Source organism: Hemicordylus capensis, chromosome 3, assembly GCF_027244095.1.
Source record: "Hemicordylus capensis ecotype Gifberg chromosome 3, rHemCap1.1.pri, whole genome shotgun sequence".
NCBI classification, from domain to species: domain Eukaryota; kingdom Metazoa; phylum Chordata; class Lepidosauria; order Squamata; family Cordylidae; genus Hemicordylus; species Hemicordylus capensis.
Genome location: NC_069659.1, coordinates 342,865,517 through 342,888,043, shown reverse-complemented (window position 1 = coordinate 342,888,043; position 22,527 = coordinate 342,865,517). Strand labels below are relative to the sequence as shown.

Genomic DNA, 22,527 nt, shown 5'->3' with positions numbered 1-22,527 from the left:
CTCCTGGCAATCAGTTTCATGGAGTGACCCCTGGTTCTAGTGTTGTTTGAGAGGGAAAATAATTTCTCTCTCTCCACTTTCTCCACACCATGCATGATTTTATAGAGCTCTATCATTTCTCCCCACAGTCATCTTTTTTCTAAACTAAAAAGCCCCAGGTGTTGTAGCCTTGCCTCATAAACAAGGTGCTCTAGGCTCCTGATCATCTTGGTTGCCCTCTTCTTTACATTTTCCATTGTGCTATCATGGGAGCTGCGCAGCTCCTGGCAGCTAACCTGCCGAATTCCCCCTCCCCTTAGCCGAGGTTAACGGAGCAAGCACTCCGTTAACCTCTTCTTCCTGATCGTGTATTGCCGCGGGGTGGCTCCGTGCGCAGCAACACACGAAGAGACCCCCAGCGAGAGGCTGAAACCAGCCTCCTGGCCCTGGGGGTCTCTCCAGGATGCTCCGCACACTCACATGGGGCATCCTGGAACTTCTGGGGGCCACATGGCCCCCGATTCCCGCAGCCCCCGCTGGCTCCGTGACGGAGCCAGCAGTTGTGTGGGCGGCTGATCCGGCCACCCAGGGCTCCGTGGGCAATCGTCTGCAGGGAGAGTGGGCTAAGCCCGCTCTCTCTGCAAACCCCCTAAAGGCGAGTCTCACTGATCGTGAGACTTGCCTCTTTCAGTTTTAAGATTACAGTCATAAGCCACTTTGTGGACGTTGTGGTTGAAAGGTGGGAAATAAATGGGGGAGAGGGGAAACAAGTAAATAATTCTGGCATTATGTAGCATCCCGCCTGGCTACATCAGAGGGAGAAGTATGAAAGCAAAGCTTTGTATTTCCCAGAACTGCCACCATGTTAAAAAATATGCACTTTCCGTAACTGGTACCTACATGTGCTTATTTCCCTCTTCACTCCCCATCCCATTTTCCTTTTGCACTCCATTGATTAGATTGTGAGCCTATGGGCCAGACTTGTACCAGTTCCTTTTAATTGATGTAGTGCCTAGACAATGTTAGGTGCTTTATAAATTGCTGATAAATGAAGGATTGAATACTTTTCATGCCATCGTACTGCTACCTCGGCCTCTGCTCTCCAGGTGGCCCATTGACCTCCAGGTGCCACTTCCTGGGCTCTCCTTTGTGGCAGCTGGTTAGGCTGCTCTCCTGATAGCAGAACCAAAATAAATGTCGTGCTAGAATGAGGGAAACCTAAGAAATGCAGCGTGGAGCAAAGGAGAATGAATGGCAGGTATTAAGGCCTCTTTAAGGTACAGCTTTAGAAGCACACATTCAGCAGTTGTGGGGCAGAGCATCCCTTAAAGAGGTCAAGGCTCACATGGCCAAGCTGGAGAAGCAGCTCAAAGGGGCTTTTCAGAGTGCTAGTCTCATCAAAGATAGGGAATGGGTTAAGCTTCAGTTTTGCAGAGGCAGGGACTGTGAGAGAGTCATTGTGCCTGGGACTAGAATGGCACAGTTGTTGAGTGAGCAGATCCAGGCTCACTCTCTCAAACAAGGTTCTTGGGAGACGGTGTGCAGAAGCAAAATAAATTGCTTACTTTTTATCAGTGCCTGCCTGGAGCAGTCCGGAAGGCCAGAGCTGTAGGTATTTCAGTTAATCTACCCAACTCCCCGCATCTAATTGTGCCAAGTCTGTAACTAGAAATCTGGTAGAAAGCCAGCATTTACAGTAAGTAATGACAATGCAATGGGATGACACAATTTGGCTGAAACAAGGCAATATTGGGAGAATCTAAAGTCATTGAGGAGACCTTGCCTGAGGGTTTGATGGAGCATCAGCAAACGACAGCACAGAGCTGAGCATACATGCAGTGAGAGCAATGCAGCAGAACGACCCAGAACAAATCCCAAGAACTACTGGAAGCAAAATTTGGTTGGGAAAATGCACCACACCCCGATGGACTTCTTGTGTTATGGTTCCAGGCATGCAGTGACTTCATGGGTCACTCTTATGCCTATACACACATGGATATGATCATCACATTTGTATCTTATCCAGCCTCCAAGGAGCTCAGGGAAGTATATAGAGTGAGGTCAGACTTGAGGCAGGCATGTTCCGGGATTTGAGGGAAGCTGGCTGTCAGTCCAAGTGGGCCAGAGGCAGGTGGGTCATCCAAGACAGACAGGGGTTAGGTTCAAGAGCAACAAAAAATACCAGAGAAGCATAGGAACAGAGGAAGTGCCTTAGCTTAGTATTGTCTACACTGACTGGCAATGGCTTGCCAAGGTTTCAGGCAGGAGTCTCTCCCAGTCCTACCTGAAGATGCCAGGGATTGAACCTGGGACCTTCTGCATCAAAAACAGATGCTCTACCACTCAGCTATGGCCCCATGCACTGTACTCACAGGTAGTTTTCCTATCCAAATGCAAACCAGGGTGGACTCTGCTTAGCAAAGGGGACAAATCATGCTCACTACTGCAAGATCAGCTTTCAAAGCCAGGTAAGGGGTCAAAATCCAAGGCAGCAATCAGGAAAATTGAACAGGAGCTTAGGTAGGATCCTCACACCAGTTGCTCAGGTTCTACCTGGGCTGAAGCTCTGCAAGAGAGGCTTAGCCCATTCTCTCTGCAGATGATTGGGTGGCTAGCAATCCCATCACATAACTGGTGGGGGCTGTGGGGATTGGGGTCCCCCAGAAGTCCCAGCATGCCCCGTGCAAGTGCATATGGAATTCTGGGGAGATCCCCGTGCTGGGAGGCTTGTTGCAGCCTCCTGGTCGGGGGTCTCCTTGTGATTTGCTGTGGTGCAGAGCCGCACCATGGTGACTCACGATCAAAAAAATGGGGTTAGTGGAGTGCACACTCTGCTAACCTCATTTAAGGCTCCCAGGAGCCGCACAGGAATAGTCTCATAGCCTTCCACTGCTTTCTTGCTCGTCTTTCCAGGAAATAGGGTGGTTTTTATCCCCACCTTCAAGAATCCGGCCCAGCTCTGCAATGCTACAGCTCATAAGCCATATGGAGCAAGCCACAGCAGAAAGACAACATTATCAGGGATGTAGGATTGCAACCAGGCAAGCAGGCTGCCAGCTCAGAAAGCAGCAAGGATAGAGATGCAGGGCAGTAGGCCAACCCTGGATGCTTCACAGAAGCACTAGATGACCTTTAATACCAGCGCTGGCAGTACAGCAACACATTCCTTCCCCCAAGCACCGTCAAAGCAAACTGATTGCCTCTCAGTTTATCGGAGGCAGAAGTTGCAGACCGTCTAGCTCTCGAGAAGACGGTCAAAATGACAGGCTCTTCTTCTCTGTTTGGATGCCATGAGTGAATCAAAGCAGACACCTGTACTAAAGGTGTTGTCACGTGCAAGAGTTTAAAAGTATGTCTCTATATAGAGGAGTTCTCAATTGCGGGTCCCCAGATGTTCTTGGACTACAACTCCCATCATCCCCAGCCACAATGGCTAAAGGGAGCTGTAGTCCACAACATCTGGGGTCCAAAGGATGGGAAACGCAACCCCCCCCACACACACACCCCATTATAGCATATTCATCCATTCATCTTTTGCTTGATACTTATTGGATACTCTGGGGACTGCAATCATGATGGTGAAGTTAATACTGCACTGAGCCACCTTGCAGATCTGCATACATTTGCATAAGACAAGAACATCATTCAGATATTATGTACAAGTGTACGGATGTCTGTACACTCATACACGTTTTTATGTGAACGACTGTTGTAAACCTGAACCTGGATACAGCAGCCTCAAATGCAGGGTACAGGTTGGAAGTGTACAGCTATACCTGAGTTCAATATAGATGCCATCCACACAATCAAAAACTGTGTTCTACCCAGGTTTGGAAGCTGTCTGTGCTCCCCATTTTCAGTTGTGTGGAAGCGAGGTAGGAGGAAAACCTGGGTTGCTTCTCCTCCTACCTTGCTTCCACACAATCCCTTCTACCCAGGTTTCCCGCTTACCTTGCTTCCACGCAACTGAAAATTGGGAGCAAAACAGCTCCCAAACCCGGGCAGAACACAGCTTTTGATTGTGTGAATGACCTCATAATGTGTGAATGACTGTATCTGTGTACACATGTTGTATGAATGCTGAATATACCAGTTTTTCCGAGTGCGCGGGGAGGGAGCCCTGGGCAGCCGGATTGGCTTCCCACATGATTGCCGGCTCCATGACGGAGCCGGCGGAGGCTGGGGAGACCTAGTGTGCCCTGCGAGTATGGGGGTGGGGCGAGTATGCCCTGCGAGCGCGCAGAGTATACTGGGGAGACCCCTGGAGCCGAGAGGCGGCTTTTCGCCTCCCCTCTGGGGGTCTACTCACAATCAGATAGCCTGGGTTTGTGGAGCGGTACTTGAGTGGGTTACCCGCTCTAGAACCACTGGGCCAAGCCCAGTGCTTCTCACAATCAGCAAAAATCGGGCTAGCGGAGGCTAGCCCGATTTTTGCTGATCGTGTGAATAGCCCCACTGAGTCTAATCTCACAAACAGCCAAGACTGGGCTAGGGCAGCTAAGCCCGGGCTTGGCTGCCCATGGGAACCTCCGGGAGCCGACCAGCTCCAGGCGGTGCCTCGGTGGCAAACCCGGCTAAGAAGATGGACTCCTCTAAAAAGATGAGCTCTGCTCTCTGCGGAAATAAGAGCATCTCCTTCTCTCTTTGTTTTTAGGAGGACCCTGAAGAAGTACCTATTTTCCCAGGCCTTCAACAGAGACCAAATTTTTAAATTTTAATGTTTTTTAAAAATATATTATGATTTTTATCTTTTTTATGAATTTTAAATGTTTTATATTTTATATTGTTTTAATTCTGTACACCACCTAGAGATTTCTATATTAGGTGGTATATAAATTCAATCAACCAATCAATGAAGTTAAGGTAGCGAGCACTCCCTTAACCCTGTTCATTGATCATGTGTCAGTGCTGGAAGCTTTCAGCTGGCACTGAAACAGTGACAGGTAGGGATGTGCACGGAACTGGTTCTGTGCACACCCAGGTGAAGGGGAGGTGTTGGATACCCTCTTGCCACCCTGGTCAGCATCATACTGGAAGTTGCGGGTGTCCGTGCGCACGTGCATCCCTCCACTTCTGGAATGATGCTGACCAGGAGCACAAGAGGGTATACAGTCACCCCATGACAGCAGTTTTGGAAGCAGTGCTGAAGGGGGAAACGCTGTGGAGGAGGTAAGGGTATCTTTCCCACTGCTTAAAGCAACCCCCGGCACTCGGTGGTCTGTGAATAGATTGCCGAACTGGTTCGTGCACACCCTAGTGACGGACACCTGCCTATCACTGAGGGATCCCCACAATGCACCACAAACTTGCACAGTCCATTGTGGGATTTCTGGGGGCCAGGACAACACATCCAGGCCCCAACTCCTTCTTGCTGCCTGGGGCAGCAGCGGAACATCTGGGCGTGTGCTCCGCATGTCTAGACCCAGACGCAGAATCATCTGCGGGGAAGGCGAACTTCCGCAGCCTTCCCCACTGCCTGCCAACTAGCCCTCTCACCCGATCATGAGAAAGGGCTGACTGTGTGAATAGGACTATGATCTCATATCTTGGATGGAGGCCCTGGATTCTATGTATGAGAAGTCTCATAACTCGGATCTAATTTTAGCTGTGTTAGTAGTGGTTCTCAAGGGGGAAACAGTTTGCATATGCCTTTGGCCATTGTGTCTGCAGATGATGGGAGTTGTAGTCCAACAACATCTGGGGACTCATGGTTGGGAACCCCTGCTCTAGAACACAAGAAGGAAAAAATCAGGAGCACATCACTCTTTCTTAGCCTTGCTGTGCTTGGCAAGAGCTCCTTAAAGAAAGTTGTTTTTCATAAACATAAAGGAGTACTAGGCTGAATACAACAAAGCTTCCCCCACAACCCTGATGCCATTTTGAGAGCTGGAAGTTGGCTGGGGATTTATTTTGGACTTCCCCTAGGTCCTAAAAGCTCCACATGTCCATCATTTCAGCACTCCATCTCCAACAGCAAATGACAACATTGCTAAACTCTAAAAATGTTTTTTTTACAGACAGTTTGGGGAGAAATAATTTATTTAGCTAGTTATTATTTTAATTTTATGGATTTCTATACTGCTTCAACTCATGTCCTCAAGGCAGTTTAGATCCTAAAAAGAATTTATGGACAACAAACTTTTTTGGGGACACATTTTTACTTAACATCGAGATGTCTCCAAAGGCCAATGGTGAACAAAGGGAGTAGAAGGGACCGAGCAAGCTCTAGCTCCTTCCTGACCCCTGTCTCCCTGTCAGCCTGCCACTTCCTTGCCTCTCTTGGACACTCTTGTGAGACGGACCAGAGAGACCTCCACTTTCTTGGGATCTTGCAGCCCTGCCCCTTATTGACCAGCATGTTTAAATACATGCTGACGGCTGGCACAGGTCTCTCAAGAAGTTGAGCTTCTGTCATTCCTGGATCCGGCCCCTCACAAAGACCTCCCCTGGTAAGACTTTTCTGTTCTCGTTTCCCCACCTCTTCTCCAAATAGAGGTCTCGGATTGGGCAAGGGCCCAGTCATCGGCTCAGCTTTTTCTCTCCAGATGTGATGATGAGGCAATGCTTGGTCATGCCTCAGCTTGAGGCTGTCAGCTGCCTCACAGCGGTGTTTATACATGTTTTTACACACACTGAGGCGATTCTTACGGTCACCCAAAAGTGGGCTAAAGGAGCCTAGCCCACTCTGGGGCGATTGCTGCAATGGGACCTGTGTGGCTCCCGGCAGCTAACCACCCTAAATACCCCTCCTCTAAGACTAGGTTAATGGAGCGAGCACTCTGTTAACCTCCTCTTTTTGCTCGTGTGTTGCCGCGGCGTGCGGTGACACACAAGTAGACCTCGACCTGGAGGCTGCAAGCAGCCTCCCGGGCTTGGGGGTCTCTCCAGAATGCCCCGCGCACTTGCGCAGGGCATCCTGGAACTTATGGGGGCCGCGTGGCCCCCGATCCCTGCAGCCCCCGCTGGCTCCGTGACGGAGCTGGCAGTCATGTGAGTGGCCGACTCGGCCGCCCTGGGCTGCTTCTTCATCCTCTGTGGGGAGAGCAGGCTAACGGGCTCTCCCAAGTGGCAGGCAGGTGAGGTGAGGCCTGAGCAGTGGAAGGTGGGATGCCTTGGGCCATCGCCTCACCTTGCGTCATGGACATGCCACCCCTGTGGGGAGCTCAGACTGTGAAGTAGCTGCTTGCCCAAACTCCCCTCCTGGGCTGGTGGCTGAAGTCAGGCTTGAATGCGAGACTTCTTAGCTGCACTCTAAGCCACTGTGTGTTAGCTCCGTCTGCTGCTTATCAGATGTTGTCCTCGAGAAACAGCTACTAAATCTTCCCCACTATCTCTTTCATCAGTTCAACCTGAACTCGGGGGATATATTTTGACACTCGTTTTCCCTTGAGCTCCAGAGAGATCTCCATGAAAATGCATCTTGACGCTACAATAATCGTCATTATACCGACAGCAATGCTGCTGCTTCGGATGAGCTTCCAGTCAAAAGCACCACCGTAACAGGGAAGGGCATTCTACTTAGCAAGCCTTGAAGTTCACAGCAGGCAGCATGGCAGCGACACCACCCGGGTCTACCCCACTGGCCCATCCGATGTGAGGGGGAAAGAGTCGGGGGCGCCAAGAGTGGCTCACGGTCCTTGACTCATTTTCAGTGCTTGCAACTGCGCAGCAGAAATGTGTGAAATGCATTTTTAAAGGATCTGAACGAGCTAAGGGGCACCATGACCCTGGCAGCCCCCAGAAAGGTGCTAGATAAAGTCACACTATTCCAATGGAGAGTGACAGGAGAAAAGGTCGCATTTCGTAAGGGAGGGACAATATTTTACAACTCTTTAAAAAAAAAAAAAGTGTATGCACCTGTGTGAACACTGGTCCAAATATGTGTTTTCACATTTGGGTAACTTGCTGTTTTGGACTACAATGCCCAACATCCCTGACCTTTGGCCAAACTACCCGAAGCTGTGTGTTTCTTTTAAATTGCATTTCTCTCCTGCCCTTCCTTAAAGTTGTTCAGGGTGGGGCATAAAGTTCCCTCACCATTATATCCTCATAACAACCATATGGGTGGGTTAGGCTGAGAAACAGAAATCCACTAATATGGATTAATGTTGGGTTAGCTTACTTGCTGCTGCCAGCAGAGCATAGTGGTTAGAGTGTTGGACTAGGACAGGGAAGACCTGAGTTCAAATCCCCATTCAACCACGAAACTCACTGAGCTGGGTCTCACGATCCGTGAGACCCGGTTTTATTTTTGGTGAGCGGGAAGAGCGGGCTAAGCCCTCTCTCCCTGCTCATGAGCGGGGAGGGAGCCCTGGGCGGCCGGATCGGCCGCCCACACGATGGCCGGCCCTGAGCCAGAGCCGGCGGGGGCTGGGGAGCTTCCAGGGGCTATGCGGCCCCCAGAAGCTCCAGTATGCCCTGTGCGAGTGCGCAGGGCATACTGGGGAGACCCCTGAGCCAGAAGGCTGCTTTTAAGCCTCCCGGCCGGGGGTCTACTCACAAGTAGCTGCAGTGCGGAGCCGCACTGCGGCTACTCACGAGCAGTAGGCCGGGTTTGTGGAACGCTCGCTCCGCAAACCCGGGCTAAGAGGTGGGCTACAGGAGTGGGTTAGCCGCTCCCGAACCACCGGGCTCGGCTGCGAGCCCGGTGCTTCTAACGATCACAAAAATCGGGCTAGGATTTTCCTAGCCCGATTTTTGTGATCGTAAGAATAGCCCCACTGGGTGACTCTGGGCCAGTCATGTATCTCTCAGCCTAGCCTACCTCACAGGGTTGATGTGAGGATAAAAATAAGCATGTACTCCTCAGAGCTCCTCAGAGGAAGAGGGGGATATAAATGTAATAAATAAATAAATCATTCATTCATTCAATACCCTGCTTTTAAATAAAAGATATCTTAGTGGCTTACAGCACATATATAAGAATAAAAATGATGAAACATATCCACATATTAAAAATGGGTATTACTTACTACTACTGCTACTACTACTACTACTACCTACATTCCACTTTTCAACAAAAGTTTCCAAAGTGGTTTACACAGAGAAATAAAAATAAATAAAGATGGCTCCCTCTCCCCAAAAGGCTCACAATCCAGAAAGAAACATAAGATGGACACCAGCAACAGCCACTGGAGGGATGTTGTGCTGGGGATGGATAGGGCCAGTAGCTCTCCCCCTGCTCAAAACAGAAAACCACCATTTTAGAAAGGTGCCTCTTTGCTCAGTTAGCGGGGGAAGTTAGCAGGGGAAGCAACAGTTAATGTTGCAGACAATAACACTGTTTCAGCAGCAGAATTAAAAGTCTTCCAGAATAGGGAGAGTTTCACCATCTATCCGAGAACTGAGAGAGATGAATCCTTCCTAATTTCTATAGAGATGATCTCCACACACTGTGAATGGCAGTGTTGAATCTCTTTTCATGACAGCCTAGGGATCAGAACCCCTGTAGCTCATTTTAACAAAATTTCAAGAGGACAAAATTTACAATACTTCCAATTTACATGTTTACAAGGCTGAGGAGCAGTTGTTGTGGGCTGGGAAGAGTGCTTCCACCTGGACTCCAGCTTGAGGCCTTTCTATCCCCCTCCCTTCCAGGTAATACATGAAGCCTCCAGCTCATGAAAAAAGGGCAAGAGAACCAAAGGGCTCTTGCCCTCTGGCTCTTCACCTGGGATATATAGCTTGGAGCACAATGGTTCTGAACAGCATGCTGTGGGCAGCATCAGGACAACCAATGGACACCCAAAGCAGAATCCAATATGATCAATTGCAAGATAAGGATACTTTGGGGCTATTCTCATGATCAGAAAGAATTGGGCTAGAAGAGCCTAGCCCAATTTTTGCTGATCGTGTAAACCACCAGGCTCGCAGGTGAGCCCGGTGACTTACAAGCGGCTAGCCCACTTCTGTAGCCTTCCCCAAAGCCCGGGTTTGTGGAGCGAGCGCTCCGCAAACCTGGGCTTCCCAGTTGTGAGACCTGGCTCTTTGTTAGCATAGCTGTCAGTCAACTTTGGATATTCAGCACTTGGTGGGAAGCATATATCATAGCTTTCTGGCATCAGGACTCTTTATTCCTGGGCTTATTTGCCTATTATTGATTGTATTAGATACAACTGGACCAATCAAAAGAAAAGAGCTAAAGGGATAGTGGAAAACAGTTGTAGCAGGAGCAAAAGTAGGTGTAAATAAATAGATAGATAGATAGATAGATAGATAGATAGATAGATAGATAATAATAAAAAAGGGAAACCTACTTTAAGGAAATAGGTTGTACAATATTGCAATTTGCACATTTTTTTGTTTTAAGTTGCATGTTTACAAAGTATAGAGAAGCAGGACAGATTCCCTGCATAAACCACTCTGTATTATCCTCCCTTCCCAGTTTGTTACCTCTTTCTTAAATTCAACTTCTCTCTAACTATCTCTTTGACTCCACACCATCACATAATCTTAAAGGTACCTTAGAGTGGGAATGTGGACCTAGGTGGCCAGATTTGGCTTTTAAAAAGCCAAATTCTGGCTTACGGCCCATTTGACCCACGAGTATACCCCTTAGTACCCCACGAGTATTTACCCCTTAATACCCCATGAGTCTACGCCTTCTGGCAACTCTGACTTACTGAACCTTGCCTCTCCCAATAAAACCTTCCCCTTCTGAAATGGAACCTCTTGATTCTTCCTTTCGAGGCAACTCTGAAGCCATTATAGGTCAGAAGAAAAGTATACACATCACAACCCCCATACTCACAAAGGATTGCTAGATGACACTGGGAGGTTATCCACACAATCAAAAACTGTGTTCTACTCAGGTATGAGAGCTGTGTGTGCTCCCAATTTTCAGTTGTGTGGAAGCAAGGTAAGAGGAAAACCTGGGTAGAAGGGATTGTGTGGAAGCAAGGCAGGAGGAAAAGCAACCCAGGTTTTCCTTCTGCCTTGCTTCTACATAATCACTTCTACCCAGGTTTTCCTCCTACCTTGCTTCCACACAACAAAAAATGGGGAGCACACACAGCTCCCAAACCTGGGTAGAACACAGTTTTTGATTGTGTGAATGACCTCTGGATTTTTAAGGTATGCCAGGACACAAATGTCTCCCACTGACATATTGGCACCAATCTGGGAGTTCAGAAGTTCTTGAACAGTGCAATTCAATGTATGTTTATTCCGAAGTTAGTCCCACAGAGTCCAATAGAACACTCTCAAGAATGTGTAGGATTGCTGCAGCTTAAGGGTCCTTTCACACATCACATAGAAGCCAACCTGTGTTGCCACTGGCTGATATCCTGACCAACAGAGCACTGGTGCAACAGGCAGATCTCGGTATAGCACCAGACTAACACTGCACCAGCTACTTCCTGGGGAGGCCATCAAAATTCAGCCCCACTGCTAAGCCAGCAGTGTAGCCCCGTTTGGACTTTTCAGAAGCACCATTGCACTGGTGCTTTGTTAGGGTGTCAGCCACTGAAGCTGTTCTTATGATCAGCCAAAACTGGGCAAAGGAAGCCAAGATCAACCTTGGCTGATTGTAAGAACTGCTGGGATTATGCCTGATCCCAGCAACTTTTGGCAGCAAACCTGCCAAAGAGGCCAGCCTCTTAAACAGGGTTAAGTGAATGAGCGTTCCTTTAGCCCCATTTTTTAAATTGTCTGACAGCATGCTGGGACACTGCGGGGCTCTTGCCCGTCACTGGGGGGATATCAAGAATGCACCTAGCACTCACACAGTGCATCATGGGACTTCCAGGGGCAGGGATGATGTGTCCTGGCCCTGACCCTCCACACTGCCTGGTGCAATGGAGGATCATCTGGGCGTGCAATCTGCACACCCAGCTGAACCTTCCTCCCCACCCACCCACCAAGCTCTTCTCATGGATCGTGAGAAAGGGCTCACTGTTTGTGCACTCAACAGGAATCTGCAACAGCCAATCCCTGCTCCCCAACAAAAGCAGGAATATTATATGTGTGTTTGCAAATGCATGCTTGTCTTTTCCAACAGAAAAACTCAGAGAGACTCAAAAGATAAATTTAAAATACAAATGGATCAGCGAAAGGAGCCTTGCTGTCCCTCCTTCTTCAGCAAAGTAGCTGGCCACTGGTATGTGATCCTTGCAGATCCTTGCATAAGTATGCCTCTTGATTGGTCTTAAGCAGATATGCATTTTGTGCCAACGGCCAAGCATAAGTCTTGATGGCTGATGGTGCCAACTCAGGTTAATTGCCACATGCGAAGTGGCCCTAAAGTAGCATGTAGCTCCCACCCAAGGGACCTGTGTTGGTCATGCTGCTCTTTCTTTCTCATGAAGACAGGGGTGTGGAGGAGAGGTCTCCAGTGTGGACTTCAGCTCAGGCCCTATGCCATAAGAGTACTTGACATTTTGATAGTGCTTTAGACAATTCATAGTATTCCACATGATCTCAGTGATCCTTGCAACAGCCCTTTAAGGTAGATCCATATTATTCGCGTCCTCCACTTGCAGATAAGGGGGAAAGGGCTGAGGCTGATAGATGGCAGTTTGCTTAAGGCTACAAGGTGAATTCACGAAAGAGGCAAGAACTGAATTTCTGGTTCATTTCTTGCACTGAGCAGGGGGTTGGGCTAGAAGACCCCCAAGGTCCCTTCCAACTCTAAACTTCTATGACTCTGTGTTCATAGGCCACTCTTTTAGCCACATACTAACTTAGTTCGCACTCTGTGGTATTTAGAGATTGGACACAGGCATGTGATTCTGGGAGACCCAAGCACTGCTCCCTAAAATAAGCCATGGAAGCTATTAAAATGAGGGACATTGGTGGGGGGTGGGAATCCACTGAAACAAAGATAAGTTCATATGCCTGAATGTTCATCACTTGATGCTTACAGCGAGGGTTTCCTTGCATGTATGAAATGGCCATCCAATATCAAAAACATAAGAACTTTCATAGCATCCGGCTTCAACTCAAATACAAGGATTTTGCAATCCAGAAGTTCAGCTAATAGAACTGAGTGATAAGTTATCAAGTAATGGGTCATTTAAATGATATTTGCACAGAGATTTAAACCTAGACTTCTCTGGAACCATCCAGCACTCTCTGCCGCAACACACTGTACATACCACATAATATGTAGATGCCGCATCCATGAGTTGTGTACATGTTAAAATGGTGGTACTTCTAGAATTGTATCTCTCCACCAAGGAAACCATAATGTCGGCACAAGTCCCATCATACAGATGCGAATGATCCCATGCCATCCTGTACTGCAACCAAAGCTCAGTTTGAACTGAGACTCCTCAAAGCCCAGCTTCTGAACCTGCTTCCAGTCCCAGAGTGGTTGGAGTATAAAGATGAGAGCACCCTTGAACACGCATAGTCATGCAGAGCAACATTCCTTCACCACTGAATAGCCTTAACTAGTTTCAACAGTTCTAGGATTAGAAGTAAGGGCTTTCAACACCAAGGGCATTATTTCCATGGCAAGTTAAGGTACTTTTCAGTTGCATGTTTAGTATTACATTCTTCAGGGCCAGCACACTATCCATTGACACTGGAATTCAATATTCTCTTCTCCTCTGCCTTTCACCACAACTTCTCTAAGTTCTTAGGTGTGTAAATGATGTCCTAACTATCCAAAAGGGAGCATCTGCCCGCCACATTCTTCTCACTACCACCTCCCCACCATCTCAAGAGTCAAGTGTCCACACTGGGAAACTACTTAATTTTTAAAAAATCCTCTCGGCACTGCATACAGCTTATCTAAAGAACACACCCCTCTAATTAAAGAATCAGCAGCATCTAAAAAGTTGCAGGCCATTTCTATAAGTGATGCTTCAGTCTGTTGCTTGTCCTTTCCCATTTCTGACATTTCAATGTAGAGCTAGAATTTACATTCAGTATCTAAAACTGGCTCCCTTCTTCTAGCCACACTTTCCAAATTAAAAACATCACTTATAAAAATATCCCATCTACAACACAGCGAAGCAGACACTCTCCGTGGTCCTGAAATTTGATGCCAAGTTTTAAGGAGACTTCTAAAACAAGTCATGTACAGAAGCATGGAGGGACAGAGAAAGAAAGAGATTTACCAGTGTTTGGAAGGGTCAGGCAAATTAGGTCTTCTTGGTGATTTCCCCTTTTCCTTGGGTATGGCTTCTCCTGGTGTAATATATTCTGGCATCGGGGCAAGGCTGGAAGAGGCTAACACCAGAATCCATTGAAGTAACACCCGTATCACTCAGGAAAGGCTCTTCTAAAATGGGCATCTCTCTCCTCTATCCTAGAAGCTGATCATGCTGCCTTTCAAATGAGTGAACCTAAACCCATGTGTCATTCTTCAGGAAAGGAGCGCAGCATGCAGCAGCCTCACAGCTCACGGGATGACCTTGCCTCTTGATTGGTTTTAAGAAGATTTCCAATTTGGGTCTTTTGCCAAACACAACCTTCAATGGCTGCTGGAACTAAACTGGATGAATCTCCAGCTTTACAAGTCTTTCCCCTTTCATTGCTAGGTCATTGCTACTGGAACAAGCAGCAGAGATGACAATTAATTCCTATTTGCAGACTGGGAAATTTATCTGGATGGCTTCTTAATAAAGTTTCCAGAACTGCCGAACGGGCATGAAAGGAGACTCAACATACAGCGGAAAGAAACCAGTCTTCGCAAAGTTCAGTAGTAATATAAAGCATATATAAAAGGAATTGACTGTTTGTTTCCTATAACTCAAATGTTCTTTATTGTGTCACACTTAGGCTGGAATAAAGGAGGAGAATTATTCCCAGAATCAGTATAATACACATAGTTCGTTATGTGCTACCATAAAGACTAACTGATGAATTGTGGTGGAGAAATTTTGTAGGCAATAAACTACTTCATTAGATGCCTGAACTGGACAGAAAATGTGGTCAGTATATGTACACATGGATTAGGAACATAGGAAGCTGCCTTATATGGAGTCAGACCATTGGTCCATCTAGCTCAGTATTGTCTACACAGACTGGTAGCAGCATCTCCAAGATTACAGGCAGGAATCTCTCTCAGCCCTATTTGGAGATGCCAGGGAGGGAACTTGGAACCTTCTGCATAAAAGCATGCAGATGCTCTTCCCAGAGAGGCCCCATCCCCAAAGCAGAAGATCTTCCAGTGCTCAGACATGTAGTCTCCCATTCAAATGCAAAACCAGGGCAGACCCTGCTTAGCAATGGGGATGATTCATGCTTGCCACCACAAGTACAGCTCTCACTAAAGAAAGAACCATCTTCTAAAGATGGATATATTTCCCTGCTGGCTCACAGTTGTCAAGAAGTGCATTGAATGAGAGACGTGTTTTCTTTACAGGAATAGCCACGCATACATTTTACAGAAAGGGCTGTAGCTCCGTGGTATGGTACATGCTTTGCATACAGGAAGTCCCAAGTTCATTCCCTGTCATCTCAAGTAAAAAGGGTCAGGTAACAAGTGTTGGGAAAGACTTCTGCCTGTGACCCTTGGAAGTTGCTCCCAATTGGAGTATTAGATATTAGGCCAGACAGACCAGTGGTCTTATAATCAGACTCCAATTCAATATAAGATAGCTTAATATGTTTATTAACCCCGCTGCAGACATATACACAGCAACATCTAAGCACTTGTCTGCTTGATATGCAAATATCTCTAACTTCCACCATGGCTTAGAGACCATGGTAAACTTAGCAAAGGTCACAAGAAGAAATGGGTTTTTCAGTTATTTAGTCCAAACCAGACTGCAATGCCTCATCTGAAACCAAGTTCTCTGCCTCTCTAGGTGACCTTCGAGCAAATCATGAAAGTCTTCCAGATTTCCGGTTATTTCCCCTGTCAAATCAACCATGGGCCCCTGAAATGTTTCAGTATCCTCAAAGCAGGGAAATAATCACAACCAAAGCACAATGGCATTTCTTGCCAACTTTTGTTGACCAAATAACCACTCACCAGGGCAAGAGGTTCAGAACAAAAAAGCAAAGTCATTGCAAAATTAAATTAAAGTATACAAGCAGATATGCCCATAGAGGTCTGCATGCTACTCAAAGCGATGACCCTAAGCTTGCTTGCAAGGGAGTAAATTCTAATTGCTCACTTCGGAGTGAAAATGCATTAGATGAGGCTGTAAGTCCCACTGAATTCTGTAGACTTTACTTAAAAGTAAACCTGCTTAGTTGGGTGCTGCTGCTTATCTCATCTCATCACATCACAGCACTGCGAGTACTAAATGAGTATGACATGGCAGCATGTACGTATATATTCCACATACAGCATCATCCATCATAAATATGATAAAAGTCTATACAGAACTTTGGCAGCCCATACAGGATATTCTTGAAGTTGGAAATCTATTTGCCTCTTCTTCATTCTCAGTTCATGTCCCCTTAACCAGAAGGCTCCTGAGAAGTGCCTTAGATAATGAACTGTAACATCCTACACTGATCTCCAGTCTCTCTCCAGACTTAGACAATATATCAAAGGTTTTTTTTTTAAAGGCTGACAGGGAATTAGTGATCATTTTTCAGCTCCAGCTTGGAATTTTCTTGCATTTATCCCATAGTAAACAGTCAGGGTTTCACCTTTTCCTCACAGCTCTTTAGTATTCAGATGCTGTGCTCAACTCTCTCTAATTTCAACCTTTTGGGAGGATTCACCTTTCCCAGATTTTTAGATCCAGATGTATTCTAGTGAAAGAATCAGATCCTTTTTATTTTACTGACAATAAACCTTAATACCCATCACTGAAACATTATTACTTTAATCTTGTTAGCCTTTCGCTTCGGATCGTAAATGCTATGTGCAGCTAATTTCATTTTTGCCATGAGAGAGTATAATTTATGTCATAAAAGAGCACTTGAAATTAGTTGTCCCTTAAAAAGCCCCTCATCTGAATCCTTGACTAACAAGCTGGTTACCTTTCCTACCAATTTTCCCCACCCTAGAAATATTTCTTCCCAAATCATACCTAACAAAGAAATCTCAAAATGGTTTAATAACACTCAGTTCCTAGACACAGTTGTGGTATGCAACCTTTCTCTTCTATATGACTTTGATCACACATGTCAGTTCATCCTGCCATATTAGACAATATTGAATTGATCAAGTTACCTTAGCAACAGTGGTCCAGTTGTTCCCAATATGGAGATTTAAATTGGATCTGACAGAGATAGGTTGCCCCCTCTTTTAACCTACATAGTTCTGTAGTTTCCACCGTTGGGGAGAAACCAAGCTATTTGCATGTGGGAGATGTTCATAAGTCTTTGCTTTCAGTTGTTAGAATGGGGTGCTTTTCTCACCATTCCAAAGCTGCTTTCTGGAAAGATTTGTTTCTAAACCAAGAGGAAAAAATGGCAAAGCAGGAATTAAAAAATGTTCAAGAATGTTCTTAAAAGGAGCAACACCAATCCATTGGGATGGAGGAGAAACTCCATCAATACCAGAAAGTCTATACAAGCAGAGCTTCTCTCAGTCAAACTTTGTTTGACGAAGCTCCCAGTTATTGCCACATCCTGGAAAACTCCACTTGTCTTCTGCTGTGTTTACATCTCTTCAGCTGACTGAGCTGTTCACATGTTTCATGGGCATGGTGGTCACTCCCTTTGGCAGGCAGGAAATGTCGGGGTTCGTTCTGTGGAGAAGCCAAGTCCCTTTTTCCCGCCTCTTTTGCCAAATTCGGCACTTCACCTGCCACTTGGAGAAACTGCACAGAAGTAATGGCACCAGGGGGAAGGCACACTGCCAGGATCTCAAACAGCAATCGCCATCCTCTGAAAGGCTAATGAGAACTCCCGATACTGAAACCAAATTAGCACTTATTTTGGCAAGGACGGAAATGTCTCAGTGCTTTGTCCAGTCTCTGTCGAGGCAGGCATATCAAGATGCAAGAAGAAACAACACAGTCTTTATTCTCAGAAGCACCAAGGTGGCTGCAAAACTAACAGACAGAAGCTTCTCCAGGGCTCAGTGGACTCTCTCTCTTGTTCTTCACTCCTGGGTGGAAACAAGGGCTTTTCAGCTTTCCCCCTGTCACCTCCATCTGGAATACTTTGTCCTTGGATGGTATTTGCATTTTATTCTCTCCTGAATCAAATAGTGCTCCCGAAGAATCCTCCCTCAGTTCTTCTAAATCTCTCCTCCAATTCCACTTGCTAATTCCTTTCTGTGGTAAAGCAGTATCGGAGCTGTCCGTGGTGCTGGGAGGGAAGCATGTCTCTCAGACTCGGCTCGTATTTCTTCCCCGATTTCTCCTCATTTAAAATGTTATAGTCTCATGAATTAAGAAGATACAGTATGTCTATATCTTATACCAGTCCGTCTCTCTGATTCATCAGGGAGTCTCCTTGGTAACTAGCAGTTCCTCTCCAACGATTCGTGTTACACACACACACACACACACACACACACACACACACACACACACACACACAAGCTGGCTCAATTTAAAGATAAGGTACAGTGAGAATGAAGAACAGTCACCTAAGTACATTCTACCTATATCCAACAAGGCTTCATGCTGTGCATTTGTTGAATGAAGAGGGTGTTTTAGGGAAACACCCATTTTCTGCTCTGTTATTTGGGTGGGGAAACCAGCTTTTCTTTTCTTTTTTAATAAGAAGATTGTGGGGAGTGGGGGAAAAGGATGTATAGCTAGCTTACCATTATTTGTTCACTAGAAAGCATTGTTAAAATAGCATTTGCAAATAGCATCTTTGTTTGCCAGGTCAATAGGTGAAGACAAAGAGTGATGTTGTTTTGGGTTCTTATAGGGAAACAAGGCAGTGTCTTCAGCAACAAGGCATGTTGGTTTGGGGCTTGAGTAAGACTGACAGCAGGTGCAAAGGTGTGGATATATGGCAACATCCCTGGGGGAACAACAATTGGGTTAGGAGATGCTGCTTAGTAACCCCCTTCCTGAGCAATTAGAACACCAGCTGACCTCTCCTTTGTGAGCACAATAATAACAGCCTCTACAATATGCCTCTCGGCTGCATGTTTGCTTTGTTAAAGACTGCCATTGCCTAGGAGAAGTTGTATTGTCACATCAAGCTAGTTCAAAGTGAGGTTAAAAACTCTTTGGTTTCAAGTAGGCGGCATGAGTGTTAGCAATCAAAGCCTTCAGAACAGAGGAAAATATCCAGAACCAGTCAGGGTGGTACTCCTGTGCCTTTAAGAGCTGAAACACTGTGGGAGGTTAAGCAAACATGGCCCAAGCATTAGCATTTGACAGGGGTTCTCAACATCTGGGGACCCAAGTTTGAGAACCCTTGCCATAAGAGAAGCCATACAAACCCAACTTGAGTGATTGGTGGATTCATTAAGAAAGGGCCTTTCCCTTCTCTCCTTTCCTGAACATGGGTCCTGCCTTTCTTTGCCCCCCTTTTTTGCAGGAGGGAGAAATTGGACACATGATGGCTGACACATGTACTAGATGAGTCACGCCCATGAAGCAGAAGACATCTACTAATGTAACTATGGTGATTGTGGGGGAAGTAATTTTTGCTGATCTACTCTCCCTCCAGAAGTGCCATGGTCAACCCAAAAATATGTCGCTGAGGACTGCACAGCTCTCAGGGACATATTTTCATGTAGTGCAGGGCACTCCCAGATGAAGGGGAGATAAGCTAAAATCACAATCAAATACACAAGTATTGGCGCTGATGCAATAACTGGGAAACCTGCTACCACATTAGCACTGAATCCTGCTGCATGTGCACAGTCTTAGTCAGGATGTCAGCCATTTTAGTTTTTAGGCCACTTTTCCCCCATTGCTCAAACTGGCTGACAACAAATTACAACAAAAGATCCCTTTTAAAAAATACAGAACACAACAAAAACAGGATTAGAACATCTCAAACTACGATACCACAAAAGCAACCAAAACCACACAGGTTTGAAAATGTTACAACCCTCATGAAAGTGAAATAAAGATGGGGGCCTTCCTGGCCTCCTCCGCTTAATAGGCAAGGCATTCCAAAGTCTAGGGGCTGTAACAATGAAGGCCCTGCTTCTGACCACCATCATCCTGATCTGAGGCAGTGATGGCATAGAGAGCTGGGCCTGATGTTCTGGCCACAACAGGAACTAACTTGTAGTTTACAATCTGAGACACAAAAGGGAAGGGGAATAGTCAGGAATAGCAAGTGATTAGATCAACTATGTAATTGAATTTGGTGAACCATTAATGTTCAATGGGGTGATAGCTACTCTGAGGTGAGCGTGGGCAGGCTTTACTCCCGCCATGATATCATCCCCCAAAGTCTGACTCTTTATTTTCCCCAATAGGATTGAAAGACCTCTGCTTGCAATAGGCAAGGTTAAGCCAGTACAGACCTCCTAACTTTTCACAGGGAATGTAAAGAGCCCTTATCGTTGGTGATTTGTGGGGGCAGGCTGTGACCATTATTGCTAAGAGACAGCAACAGTGGTCACAATAACTACTTAACTCTACTTCCCCTCTCAACTCCTCTGGACTATTAGGGTGCCTTCGGACTTAGCGCGAAACCTTGGGTAGATGGACCTTTGGTTAATCTGTGAACCCGGGAATCGTTCCACAGATTATTATCCAGTCACTGTTTCACAACCTCTGGTTTTGGGGAAGAGGGAACCCTCCTTTTTCCTGGCCCCCTGAGGCTGCATCCTAGCAAGCCCTGTGCCACTTGTGACACCATACTGTGGGCAAAGTGTCAGGACATCAGCAGGGTGTCAGCCACTGGCTATGATGTTCAAGGGGTTGTGCCCCATGCGATCGTGCCTTTTTGGCATTAATCGCCCACCCTCAGCAGGGAAAAGGCATTTTAACCATTTCATGAATTCCTAGAAGGGAGTATGCATATGAGGGCAGGCAAAAGACCCTGGGGTTTGGTCCAGTGTGACAAAGGATGCTCTTGGACTTGTAGACCCAGACCAAGAAGTTTAGGAAGCCACAACACACTCCTGCCCTCGTGTTGGCTTGTCCTCCAGGGATTAGCCCTCTCATGAAAGGGCCAGTCCACTGAGGAGGACCAGAGGCTTCATTAGCCTTGGGTCTTCATTGGACTGCACTCTCATGAGGTAGGCCATCCAACTTTAGGGCCCCCCACTGATGTAGAGCTCCCGATCTCTCTGGTTAATAATAGAACTCATACTCCATACCTTCCTACCTACACTCAAGCCTTCCAGACTTCCAAGGAATCTAGTCTGCTCTATGTGTGTGAGTGGTTTCAGGTGCATAGAGTTGGGAAAGACTGGGGATGGATCCCATATCCACAGTCAGATGAGCTGAGACCAGCATTGTGGCATATGTAAATCAGCCACTGTGGGGCATCCTAGGCCAGGGTCCCTGTTGTTCCTGGGGCAGGGCCCCCATTTCAGTGATCCCTGGCAAGGCTGGCATCCAAGCAGGGCAAACCGCCCTCCCCCCCGATGGGTATGTGTTGCATTGAGACCAGACTATCAGGACTCCTGGTTTGCAATATTTGCCAGGACCAGGAAAGGTGTTGCTGAGGTACCCTTCCCCGAGGCTTGTCTCAATCTAGCAACTGCCTCAACTGTCTCAATCTAGCAACTGTGTGGAAACTGTGTGGAAACTGTCTCAATGGAAACTGTGTGGAAACTGTCTCAAACTGTGTGGAAACTGTGAGCAACTGTCTCAATCTAGCAACTGTGTGGAAACTGCCCTCCAATCCATATGTGTGTCTCCATGTCACACTGTTACACTCATGAGAGAGCATTCTTTGGGAGAAGGGAGTGTGCATCTATTGCACATGTTATCACACTGGGTGTTCAAGCTTGTCCCTGTCCAAATACCACCCAGAATGATTCTTCTCATGAGGTGTGGCTGAGACTGCCAGCTTGCACCCAAGGGGAAGGGGCTAAGGCCCCCTTTCCCTACAAATGGGTACAAAAAATAGAACAGAACCACTTCAGGATTCTAGGGGCTATCTTTTAACCCAGACTTTGGGTTATCCCTTTGAGGGTAGACTTCCCTTTGGTACTACACCAGTCTGGGGCACCTCCAAGCCAGAGACCATGGCTGAACATTTGGATATACATACATATATGTGCAGCCTTCAGGGGACCACTCTATACAGTTTGCGGGAGCAGCAGCATCCACAGGAACCATAATAATACAGACACTGTTCAGGCACTCAGAGAAATCAATGCCCTGCTGACCAACCAGACTCCGCACACTACATCTTAGAAAGGATGCCTTGCTGGGCAGCTGCACTTGATCAGGTGTGTTATTAATGAAAGGGTTCCTCTCATGTGTGCCCCCTCCTCTTCCCCAGATGGAAGCTGTCAAAACATCTTGTATGGAAACTGCAATTAAAGGTCCTGCATGCTAGGCAACAGGCCAAGGTGTGTGTTGCAGGTTGCTCAAGTAATCCAAGCAAATGAACAGATGCAGACAGGAGATTTGTGAGGGTATGTGTTGTCTCTTTCTTGATATGACAGCACAACAGGAAGTTTTCCATGGATGGGGTTTCCATGCAGGGTCGGCACATTGGTATATCTGCCAAGTGACGTGGTATCACTCCCCTGGCATTTTTTTGGGGGAAACAACCAAGTTCCCACTTCCTGGTGTCACTGGGGCT

The 22,527-nt window shown here is 46.7% G+C and overlaps 1 protein-coding gene across 9 annotated transcripts in view; it reads right to left on the bottom strand.

Moving 5' to 3' along the window:
- The window catches only part of LOC128351531 (calcium-activated potassium channel subunit beta-2), a 504,933-nt gene that overhangs the window by 126,924 nt on the left and 355,482 nt on the right, over positions 1-22,527 (bottom strand). Inside the window, exon 1 of one of the 9 annotated variants that reach the window (XM_053311137.1) lies at positions 17,063-18,245. The exons of 7 other annotated variants lie outside the window; for them this stretch is intronic. Coding sequence is in view for 1 of the 2 variants with exons in the window: in XM_053311134.1 (XP_053167109.1) it covers positions 14,043-14,134 (92 nt within the window). In the remaining variant the exon portion in view is untranslated. Of the gene's footprint in view, positions 1-14,042; positions 14,162-17,062; positions 18,246-22,527 lie in introns of those variants that run through there. One more of the 9 variants, XM_053311134.1, reaches the window with a different exon arrangement.